Source organism: Fukomys damarensis, unplaced genomic scaffold (genome assembly GCF_012274545.1).
Source record: "Fukomys damarensis isolate Sample0158 unplaced genomic scaffold, DMR_v1.0_HiC HiC_scaffold_34, whole genome shotgun sequence".
Classification (NCBI taxonomy): Eukaryota; Metazoa; Chordata; class Mammalia; order Rodentia; family Bathyergidae; genus Fukomys; species Fukomys damarensis.
In genome coordinates, this window is record NW_022900946.1 from 20,395,856 (window position 1) to 20,407,301 (window position 11,446).

At 52.9% G+C, this 11,446-nt stretch overlaps 2 protein-coding genes across 3 annotated transcripts; one reads left to right on the top strand and one right to left on the bottom strand.

Moving 5' to 3' along the window:
- Nucleotides 1–209: 209 nt before the first annotated feature.
- On the top strand, nucleotides 210–8,522 carry Pkmyt1 (protein kinase, membrane associated tyrosine/threonine 1). Of its 2 annotated transcripts, none has more exons than XM_010603581.3 (8): nucleotides 210–289; nucleotides 4,117–4,622; nucleotides 5,525–6,018; nucleotides 6,682–6,788; nucleotides 6,939–7,111; nucleotides 7,192–7,349; nucleotides 8,151–8,228; nucleotides 8,311–8,522. In XM_010603581.3, exons 2-8 carry the CDS (start codon nucleotides 4,272–4,274, stop codon nucleotides 8,420–8,422), a joined length of 1,473 nt encoding a protein of 490 aa, XP_010601883.1. In that variant the 5' UTR covers nucleotides 210–289; nucleotides 4,117–4,271; the 3' UTR covers nucleotides 8,423–8,522. The 2 variants fall into 2 exon arrangements, with proteins under 2 accessions (XP_010601883.1, XP_010601884.1); XM_010603582.3 differs by having other exon boundaries at nucleotides 4,255–4,622.
- Nucleotides 8,523–8,553: 31 nt separating this feature from the next.
- Nucleotides 8,554–11,440, bottom strand: Paqr4 (progestin and adipoQ receptor family member 4). Its single transcript, XM_010603584.1, has 3 exons — nucleotides 11,334–11,440; nucleotides 9,917–10,138; nucleotides 8,554–9,826 (listed from the first exon to the last, which is right to left on the bottom strand). Exons 2-3 carry the CDS (start codon nucleotides 10,101–10,103, stop codon nucleotides 9,393–9,395), a joined length of 621 nt encoding a protein of 206 aa, XP_010601886.1. The 5' UTR covers nucleotides 10,104–10,138; nucleotides 11,334–11,440; the 3' UTR covers nucleotides 8,554–9,392.
- Nucleotides 11,441–11,446: the final 6 nt, after the last annotated feature.

Sequence of the window (11,446 nt, forward strand, 5' to 3'; positions counted from 1 at the left end):
CCCCTCCCCGGGGACCGTCCCTGGCGTCGCGCGCTTCCTCCCCCTCAGCCGCCTGCCCCCTTCGGTCTGGACGCGCTTATCCCACCCAGCTCTGCTCTCCTTGGCTTGCAACGAGTCTCCTCTGCCGCGCTGGCCCCTGTGACAGCCTCTCCCGGTTGACTGGCCGAGCCCCCCAATTGTTCTCCAGGGTTTTCCCCGCCCACGGAGCGAATCGAGCCACGGCCCTACAGGGAGGAACTCAGTGTTGTGGTAGACCTAGGTCCGCAGATGTGCTTTGCCCAGTGAAAAGGTAAGGGCTGTGGGCTAGTCCTGAGGTCCCTGGAAACTGCCTGGCACCCCCAGCCTGGCCTCCCTACCGTCCCCTCCCATCCCTAAGGCTCTTTGGTCTGGCCAGTGAAGCAAGTGCCAGAATGTAAGTGACTTTGACACAGCCTGGAAACTGATTTAAGATGCAGGTGCCTAGTACACACCAGGTTGCACCAGAGCTGGAGGCCGACCTTCTTTTTTTGTTGTTGTGTTTTGTTTTGTTTTTTTTTTGGATCGAACTTGGTCCTTGCAAGGCAGGCAGCAGAACCACTGAGCTAAATCCCCAGCCCAGGAGGCTGTACTTCTAATCTGAGCCCTAGAAGATCCTGTCATCCTGGTTCCTCATTTTGAAAAGGCTCGGGAGTTGATTCATGAACTAAATAGAGGCAGAGGTGAGGATGTAGGGTGAGCCTTTCAGACAGTCTAGCAGGATCCCTTGCTTCACCTGCTTACTCCCATAACAACAGCAGGCTACCTTTCAGTACACTAATCCTACAGTCAGCACCCTGTGCTAGGTATGGCATTTTCTGATACACTGTGGCTTCCTCTCAAAATTGACTTTCTCCCTTTTGCTTTCTTGCTTTTGTTTCTCTTAACATTGTGGCAACACAACAGCCCTCTCTGCTCAACATACACAGTCACTGGTACCTTGGCACCACTATACTTTGGGTGTTCTTTCAGTTACCAGCCAGAATATTATGTATAATACTTAGCATTACTTTTTAAACACTGGGCTAAGCCCTCCGTGAGGTCATAAAGTTTTGACAGATCCATTAACCCTTGAAGTGAGGTACATTTTGGAATTCAAAATGTCCCAGGTTCAGAAAACTAATATTATGCATAGCTTGCATATATGTAACACCACTCACAGATATCATTCCAAGATCAACCATTAATATTTCTCCCAAGCAATAGATGAATTATTTTTACTGGGGAAAAATATGTAAAGTCAGGGCTGTCTTTGACAGCCTGCCACTTATCCAAGTTAGTTTTGCATGTAGAAACTTACTGTCAGGAGTTGAAAAGACTACACCCTTTCATCAAATCGTTTGGCCCTCTTGTTGAAAACTAAATGAGCTGGGCATGGTGGCGCATGTCTGTAATCCCAGCACTTGGGAAGCTGAGGCAGGAGGATCGCTGAATCACTTCGAGTTGGAGACACCCTGGGTTACGTAGTGAGTTCCAGGGCAGTCTGAACTGCATAGTGAGATCCTGTCTCAAAAAGAAAGAAAGAAAGAAAGAAAACCATAAATAAAACCCATGAATGGTTGTGTTTATTATTTATTTATTAATTTATTTATTTATGTGCTTATTTATTTATTTGTATCAGGAATTGAACTTGCCCTTGGGCTTGCAAAGCAGGCAGCGGAACCACTGAGCCCAACCCCCTGCCCAATTAATTATTTATTCATAGTGTACTGGGAGATTGAACCCAAGGCCTTTGCACTGAGCTACATCCCCAGCCTTTTTAGTTTTTCTTTTTTCTTTTTGGTACCAGGGAGCAAACTCAGGACCTTGTACTTGCCAGGCAGGTAGCAGAATCACTGAGCTAATCCCCTGGCTCTAGTTCTTCTTTTTTGAGACACAGTCTTGCTAAGTCACTAAGTTGCCCAGCACTGGGCTCAAACTTGAGATCCTCCTGCTTTAGCCTCCCAGGGATCTGGGATTACAGGCATGTGCCACCACATCCAGAAAGGGTTTATTCATTTATGTTCTTAAGGGTTTATTTTTGAACTATCGATTCTATTCCTTTGTATATCTTTTTCTTGGTACTGGGGATCGAACTTGGGACCTTGTACTTGCAAGCAGGTGGCAGAACCACTGAGCTAAATCCCTGGCCCTGTCTTTTTCTTGTTTTTGTTTTTTATATTTTTGAGACAAGGTCTCAGTATGTACCCAGTGCTGGCCTTGAACTTGAGGCAATTCTCTGCCTCAGCCTCCTGAGTGTTGGTATTACAGGCCTCTGCCGCCATGCCCAGCTGACCTCTATAACTTTATGTGAATACCACATTGTTTTGATTACTGTGGTTTTGTAGTAAATTTTGAAATCTGCCTGGACTTGGTGGCACGCTCAGGAGGCTGAGGATCCCTGTGAGTTCAAGGCCAGCTTGGGCTACATGGTAAGTTCGGAGACCCTGTCTCAAAACCAAACCAGCTCAAATGCAGACCAAAGGGGGAAAAAAAAGATGAGGTGTGAGTTCTCCAACTCTATGTGTTTCTGAATTTTTTGTTTGTTTTTCTGTTTAACTTTTCTTGGTCACTGAAATTTCCATATGATAGAATGGACTGGATCTGTAGATTAGTTTGGAGAGGTTTTGTTTTTGTTTTGTGGTACTGAGGATCATCGTGCTACTCTACCATTCTACTCCCAGACCACAGTTTGGAAAATAATGCCATTTTATATATTAAGTCTTTGGGTCTATAAACATGTAATGCCTTTAATTTATTTAGGCCTTCAGCTTTTGGGGGGTTTTTGGTTTTGTTTTGTTTGCCTGAGTATTGAACCCAGGGTTTTGCATATGCCAAACTCACTTCCCTACACTTTTTCATTTTGGGGGAGGGGGCAGCTTCAGGGCTCTCTTTTACATCCTGCCATTGCCCATGAGCAAAACTCCTGAGACATGCTGGGGACAGGGACAGTGGCATATTTCCCTTTGAGTGAGAAGCAGGACTAGCTGGGAAAGTGCCTCTGGCCACTGCTTGGAACAGTGTGGAGCCTCCTTCCCGTGCATACTCTGGGGCTTGCTCCTCAAACTTGAGTGGGGGCTGGGAGGTAGAGGAAGGGAGCTCCTGGCCTGCCCCTCTGCCATGTTCAGTGGGCAGTTATGCTGTGTGGAGTTGAATTACTGAGAAGTGCTGAGAGGCTGCCCTTCCTGAGCTGATTCCCTCATTTTGGTTTTTGCTTTTTTGGTACTGGGGATTGAACTCAGGACATTGCACTTGCAAGGCAGGCAGTAGCACCATTGACCTAAATCCCCACCCCCTGATAGACTAACTTTGATAGGGAGCAGGAGCCCAGATTTCTTATCCACATCTTCCAATAATGCTTTGTTTTCCATGCACCACACATTCTTGATATTCTTACTAAGATTTGGTAGACTTTCATACTTTTTTATTGTCACTGGGAATCGAACTTGGGTCCTTGTGCTTGCGAGGCAGGCAGTGGAACCACTGAGCTAAATCCCCAGCCCTTCTCTTATACATTTGATACGTTTCTTCATTTGCTCTCTGCCCATATTATTACATCCAAAAACTCAAGTGTTTTCTGTGAATGATTTTTACTTGTTCTGCCTATGTCCCTGGGAATAGACCCAGAGGGCTCTTCACACTGCCACTCTGCAAGTGGAACTCCACTCTCATTTCTGGCACAACTACAAAAATGAAAAAAAGGAAAAAATAAACTTTAGGATCTCAGAGCCTTTTTACTTTGAAGTTGGAGATGTGGAATGGTGCTGATATATCCATCTCACGGTCTTGGAAACGGTCATGGCGAGGAGGGCTGGAAGTATAGGTGTCAACTGCAGGACTCTCTCTTTTGAAACAGGGTCTCCCTATGTATTTCAGGCTGACCTTGAACTCACTATGTATCCCAGGCTGGCCTTGATCCCATGATGATTCTCCTGCCTCAGACTCCCTAGGGCTGGGATTACAGGGATGGCCATTGAGAGCCATCTCAGTTTTAACCTTTCTGCTGAGCTGTGAGACCCTTGGGGATATGGGTTTGTTGTCTCCCTGTCATATTTCTGTCCTCTCCAAGATGCAGTGCACTGTGCAAGTGTGTAACTGCCTGTCGTCTGCCTTTCCCTGCAGGTGCGTGTGGCCCCCACTGCCTTCATGTGTGTAAAGCAGCGCATGTGTGAGGTGTAGACACGGCTTTCTTAGGGGCCACAGGACTGGGCATTTGGGTGGACATATTGCTTTGTAACTGGAGTCCATCTTTGCCTCTAGGGCTTCCTGCACTGGCCATGCCTGTGCCCACTGAGGGCACCCCGCCACCCTTGAGTGGCACCCCTATTCCAGTCCCAGCCTACTTTCGCCATGCAGAGCCTGGGTTTTCTCTCAAGAGGCCCAGGGGGCTTAGCCGGAGCCTGCCCCCACGGCCACCTGCCAAGGGCAGCATCCCTGTCAGCCGTCTCTTCCCTCCTCGGACTTTGGGCTGGCACCAGCCCCAGCCTCGGAGAGTGTCATTCCAGGACAAGGCCTCAGAGCTCCTGCAGAGCCCTGGGTATGACCCAAACAGGCCAGAGTCCTTCTTCCAGCAGAGCTTCCAGAGGCTCAGTCGCCTGGGCCATGGCTCCTTTGGAGAGGTCTTCAAGGTGGGTGAGAGGATGGCTTCCTAGGCCTGCCTATGGACCCCTTTGTTTTCCTCCCCTGGGTGGGACAGTGTCCTGGACAGCCTGCTCCTTCCTCGCTGTCTCTGACAGCCTGCCTTTCTACTGTGCATGATTGGCTGCTCTCCCATGCTCCCCTTGCAGGCCCTCCCAGGGCTGTTTTATGTACACTGGTGCCTTGTCTGGAGCCTGGCACACCACCCTTCAGTACTCCCGGCTGCCATCTCTCTGCCTGGAGCCAGTTGTGCTGGGGTTCTTGGAGAACTCTGCCTGGCCCCTGGAGCAGGCCCAAGTGTAGTCCCCGCTACAACCCCCAATGCTGGTAGGCTTGCCACCCTGCCTGCCACCTTTTTTTTTTTAACTTAAAATTTTGTAATTAATTATATTTTCTTTGAAATGGTAGTTTTCCCTTGTAGTATTGAAGACAGTATTGTTTAAAATGCAGGCAGCATCGGCCCCTGGATCAACTGCCTTTCTAGAAGACAACTTGTTTACAACACATCATACTGCCTCTGGGGTTCTGGAGCCCTGGAGTCTCCAATCAGAGTAGAGACTGCCCCATGCACCACAGTGCTGATAGGGTTTTTTTTTAAATTTCAAAACTTTTTGTTTTTTTGGTAGTGGGATTGATCCTAGGGCCTTTGCACTGAACTACATCCCCAGCCTTTTTATTTGTTTTTTTTTGTTTTTTTGTTTTTTTTTTTTTGAGACAAAGTCTCATAGTCTAAGTTGCTAAGTGGTCTAATCTAAGTTTGAACTCGTGATCCTCCTGCTCAGCTTCCAGGAGAGCTGGGATCATAGACATGTGCCACCGCACCTTGTTTACATATGTTAAATGTGGTTGTGTCCCTGTCGCCCACCTTCCCATCCCACCACCTCTCTTCCAGGTACGCTCCAAGGAAGATGGCCAGCTCTATGCAGTCAAGCGCTCCATGTCACCATTTCGGGGCCCCAAGGACCGGGCCCGTAAACTGGCTGAGGTGTGCAGCCACGAGAAGGTGGGGCAGCACCCGCACTGCGTACGACTGGAGCAGGCTTGGGAGGAGGGTGGTATCCTGTACCTGCAGACGGAGCTGTGTGGGCCCAGTCTTCAACAACACTCTGAGGCCTGGGGTACCAGCCTGCCAGAGGCCCAGGTCTGGGGCTACCTGCGGGACACCCTACTGGCTCTGTCCCACCTTCATGGGCAAGGCCTAGTCCACCTTGATGTCAAGCCAGCCAACATCTTCTTGGGACCCCGTGGCCGCTGCAAGCTGGGTGACTTTGGGCTGCTGGTGGAGCTGGGAACTCCCGGAGCTGGTGAGGCCCAGGAGGGAGATCCCCGCTACATGGCTCCTGAGCTGCTGCAGGGCTCCTACGGGACAGCAGCAGACGTATTCAGGTAAGGGCTGGGACATGAAGGGGTTGTGATGGGATGTAGGCAGCCTTTTCTGTGGGTGGTCAGCAGAGAGAATGACTCCCCAGGAAAAGAGCTCCTTCCTGACCCCCAGGTCTGGAGAATATTTGGTCTCAGGCAGAGGGATATGCCCCTGCCCTCCAGAGGGATCTCTGGAGCTGGCTGCCTATAAGCAGCAAGCCCCCTGGAGACCCTTTGTGTAGATTTACCAAGTCCTCACAGCTCTGTAGTAGGGTCAACCATTACTCCACTGCAGAAGGGACTTGCCCCAAGTCGTCAGTAGCTAAGGTTACGCCCAAATACTGGTTCTAAGTCCACACTGTCAGCCATTGCCTTGTCGCCAATGGTTGTACCTGACAAGTCTTAGCAGAAAGATGCTAATACCAGTAACTATAGAAACCTTGGTGCCTGTCAGTGAGGTGGTGTAGGGTCCACACTTTCTGACAAGATCCCCTGAGGCTCAGGTCCTACCTGGGGTCATTGGCCCTTTTGGGACCTCATTAGAGCTTCTCACCCTTCTTCCCTCATTCATCTGGCTTATGGTAGAAGAGAGCTGCCCTTTCCTACCCTCTAAGGTTGCACGGGACTGGCGTCAGTGTCCCAGGGCCAATTCTGCCCATTTCTATCCTCATCCCTTGTCTTTCCCAGTCTGGGTCTCACCATCCTTGAAGTAGCCTGCAACATGGAGCTACCCCATGGTGGGGAGGGCTGGCAGCAGCTGCGCCAGGGCTACCTGCCCCCCGAGTTCACTGCTGGTGAGTGGGGATCCAGGGATGGGCTCCCTGTATATGGCAGGGAATGGCTGCCTGTGGGACTACTGTTAAGCTGTGGAGTAGGTTTGGTTTGGTTTGGTTTGGTTTGGTTAGTGCCCTGAGGTCCCTGATATGGCTCTGCCTCATGGGCAGGTCTTTCTACTGAGCTGCGGTCTGTCCTTGTCATGATGCTGGAGCCTGACCCCCAGCTGCGGGCTACAGCTGAAGCCTTGCTGGCCCTGCCCATGCTGAGGCAGCCGTGCCCTTGGAGCATCCTGTGGTACATGGCTGCCGAGGCCCTGAGTCGAGGATGGGCCCTGTGGCAGGTAAGCCGCCATGTGCTGGGATACCACCTGCACCCTGCATCAGGACCTGCCTGGCCTCCTAAGGTTCAGTCTCCCCACAGGCCCTGCTCACTCTGTTGTGCTGGCTCTGGCATGGCCTAGCTCACCCTGCCAGTTGGCTGCAGCCCCCAGCCCCACCAGCCACCCCACCTGGCTCACCACCCTGCAGCCCACTCCTGGACAGCAGCCACTCCAGCAGCTGGGATGATGACGGCATAGGGTAGGTGAATGCTTAAGATGTTTTGGGGTGAGGGGACATCACTGTGACTAGATGCCACATAGGAGGCCCAAGGCCTATGGAGAGAAGTGGATGGAAGCCTGTCACAAACCTTACTGCATCATACCGCATGGGTCAGCCTTGCCTATGTTAAGTGTGGCTCGGCCGTGGGATGGCAGCGGCACACAGCCAGCTGTATATCAGCTGCATCAGGCAGGCCAGTGCCCCTGCTGGGATAGTCCCCTCCTCAGTAGAGACTGTTGGTCCTCAGGGATAAGATATTGTCCTTCCCTGAGTGAAACAAAGCCTCCTAAACCTTGACAGTCCCCCATCCCACCTTAGTCACAGGTTCCTGATGGCCAAGTGAGAGGCCATAATTAAACTGCTGCACAGGAAAGCTACATGTTCCAGACACATAGCTTTCTTTTCTTTTTTTGGTACCAGGGATTGAACTCAGGACCTTGTGTTTGCTAGGCAGGCAGCGGCACCACTGAGCTAAATTCCCGGCCTCAGACACATAGCTTTCCGGAGGAATTCCTTCCTTGATACTAATGTCACCCTTGTTGTAAGGGCCACTTTAGAGAACAGAGGAAGCACTTGAAAAACTTCATTTATAAAGAGTTCTCTTAAAATGCAGCTTAGTTGAAGCTGGGTGTGTTCTGAAAAGACAGAGGTGGCCTTTGGTATGGTCAGGTAGACTTGAGGGGTTAAAGCACACTGTGTTTCACTGATCCAACTTGGGTCAGAACTGGTCTTGTCCTGCACTCCCCAAACACAGTGCTTGTCTTGCCCACCCTCCTGCAGGCCCTCACTCTCCCCAGAGGCCATCGTGGGCCCAGCCACCAGGAGCACCTCCACACCCCAGGGCAGGTACACACTGAGGTGAGTAGGCTGGAGGGCTGGGGCTCGCCAGGGTTGGCTTTGGGATCCTGAGTGTCATTCCTCTTTGTTCCTTCCCCCCAAGGGATGCCCTAGACCTGAGTGACATGGACTTAGAGCCTCCTAGAGGTTCTTTCCCCTCCTTTGAGCCTCGGAACCTCCTCAGCCTGTTTGAGGACTCTCTAGACCCAGTCTGAACCACAGGCCCAACTTTGGTGCTTTTAACCTTGGAACCCCTTTCCTGTCCCTCCCCTGGGAAGGTGGGATCCCTCTGGGAGCTCCTGTGTCTAATAAAAAGTATTTGAATCTTGGGAGTACCCAAGCTTGCTCGAGTAGCAACACAATGCTTCCTGTCGCTTTATTAATGTTGCCCAGGGTCTTGGGCCTCTGGAAAGATCCAGCCCTGAGGCTGAGCCCTGCTGCAGAGCCCCGTTATCCCAGCCTCAGGCCAGAGGCCTGGAGCCACACACTGTGTGGAGCAAAGATTTCCTGAGTGAGCATGTCCCCAGTGGACAGGTTGGATCATCAAACCATGGTACTTCAGCGGGGCTGCGTCTGGAGTCACTCACTGTACATCTGTGCCTGTTGTGTGGGAAAAGCAGCCACTGCCCTCCTGTCTCTTGGCCACTTGATTCAAGAAGGGCTGGTGTCTACATGATTCTGGGAAACGGGGGTGGTTCTGCTGCCCCGTACCCTTACTCCAGTCTCTTGGACAGGAGAGGGGAGCTTCTGGCTGCTAGGGAGGCATGCAAGGGGGACAGATGGAGGACATGAAGCATGGGCAGAGGGGCTGGCCTCTTATGGGAAGGGCAGGATAAGGTGATGGCTCTAGACTGGCAGGGAGGCCATTATGGCATAAATTGGCAGGATTCTAAATGTCAGCGAGATTCGACTCCAGAGTCCCTCTACCCAACCCTTACAAGTCACAGAGATAAAGAGGTGTGGGGGATGTCCTTCCAGCTGATAGTAGAGAAGTCAAAGCAGGAAGGGAAGTTGGAATTCCAGGCCTGGGTAGGAGAGGTTTTTCCACAGGGAAAAAGATAAGGAATCTCAGCTTGGAAGTCCTGTGCACTGGTAGCATCCAGGGAGCCTGCCCCTTGCAGACCAGCAGAAGGAGGGACAGTGGCATTATTGGCCCCAAGAGGCCACAGGCAGGCAGAAGGCAGCTCAGTCCGGGGAACAGGGATGGTGAGCGGCCCAGAGTAGGTCAGGCACAACACCGGAGTGCAGCTGGAGGATGGAGCCCACGCTGAGCAGGTGCATGATCTGGTGGGAATTACCCCAGTAGTCGAAGCGGCCAGGACCCCAGCGCTCTGGCAGGCGGGCCACGTTCACCAGCCCTCCGAGCAGTGCCAGTGCATCCATGCGCAGGTAGCAGGGCAGGGAGCTTGGAGCCCCTGAACCCAGCCCTACTCCTCGGGCCCCAAACACCAGTAGGCGGGCCCCAGCTTGCCAACCAAAAGCTCGGAGCCGTGCACTGGTAGAGGGCGCTGTGAGGGCGCGCCAGCCAGCTACGGCCGACAGCATAGTGTAGCCCACCAAGGCAGCTGGGCGCAGCCAGGGCCTGCAGGCCAGGGTACAGTGTATGATGGGCAGAGCCCCTGCAGAGAGAGAGAGAGCAGGAGAGGGCAGTAAGTCTGAGGCTGCCCGGGGATCATGCCAGAACCTCCGCTCCCCCATCCCTGGCTCACCGAGGGTATTGACGAGGCAGACTCCACACATATCCAGAGCGAGGAGCCGGGCATACACAGGGCTGCCCCCTTGGTGGCACATGAAGAGGTGATACAGCACTGAGGCTGCAGGGGGGGCCAGGCAAGCCACACAGTGTGTGCCCCCCAGCCAGCCATCCTTGCCCAGCTGACCCCAGGGCAAGGTCATCGGCACCAATAGCAGGAAACCCAGCAGGGCCAGCCCTGGGGGAGGGAGACAGTTATCAATCAGGCAGTTTCAGCATACAGCACAGATCTCTTCCAGAAGGGGACCAGTCTAAAGCTGATACAAGAGGATGAGAATGAGACAGGTCTGAAGCTGATATCCAGCAATCAATCCAGCATGGAGGAAGCTCAGGGTCACAGACAGGAAACTCATGGCTCGCCGAAGTTCTGGGAAGTACGGATCATGAGCCCTCTTTGCAGGTGAGGAAATAGGCTTAACCTGCCCCAGGTGAACCCAGCAGTAAGCAAAGGACGGGACAAGCCCAGGCAGTCTCCCTCCCAAGCTGCTGTCACCCTTAAAGCAGGAGGCCCCACCACTGCCTGTTTTGGGGTATCGGCAGGAACCCTGGGAGGTGTGACCTCAGGCTAAATTCTGAGTAGGACATGTGGGCAACACACCAACCCCAGAGCTACCAAGTACCTCTCCAAATGCTCACACAAATGGAGGATGGAGGTATTTTTGTCTTCCAGAAAAGGGCAAAGCCAGGCAAGTTCATAGTGAGACTGAAAGCTTGTTCTGACTCTCCAGAGGCTCAAAGCCCTTCTGGGGGATGCCTACCTCTCCCTAGGGGCAATGGTATTGCTTTCACAGGGCAAACCAGGACTCTGGCTGCTCGCCCACTCTTGGAGGGGGTCTGGCCACTCATAGTCTGTCACCAGGGAGGGTCCGCAAGGCTAAACCCAGGTGGTTCTGGGCACCTCTTCTGGCTGGGGCGGCTCAAGGACGGGCAAGTCTGTGTCAGCAGAGTGGCAGAGGGGCAGGGTGCCATGGGGGAGGGAGCACCACGGCCAAGCAGAACTGAGGCGAGGGCAATAGGGCAGGAGGTACTGGGGCTGGGATTCTTGGACACAGTTAACACCCATCTTCGGTGCTGGCCGGGAAGTGTGCCCTGGGCACTGGCATTGTGAAGGAGACTGACACAGGGCTCCTTACCACCGAGGCTGAGCTCAGCGGGATTAACTGCGTCTGGCCCCCACTCTGCTCCTCTCTTCGGTTCTGCCCCCACCCCCTGCTGAGAAAGCGGAAGCTGGCAGCAGGGCTCGGACAATGGGAGCTTTGTCACCGCAGCTCCTAGCCGAGTCAGGGCCGGGACTAGCCGGGACCAGGGAGCTGGGGCTTTGGGCCCACACAAGCAGGGCGGGGAGCAGATGCGCGGAGTGGGACGCGGCTCACCGTGTGTGTAGATGTTGCCCAGCTCGTTGTGCAGGTAGAAGAGGCTGCGCAGGCAGCCCGAGCCGCTGCTGGCCGGCCGGTAGCCTGTCAGCACGAACTTATTGAACTGCAGG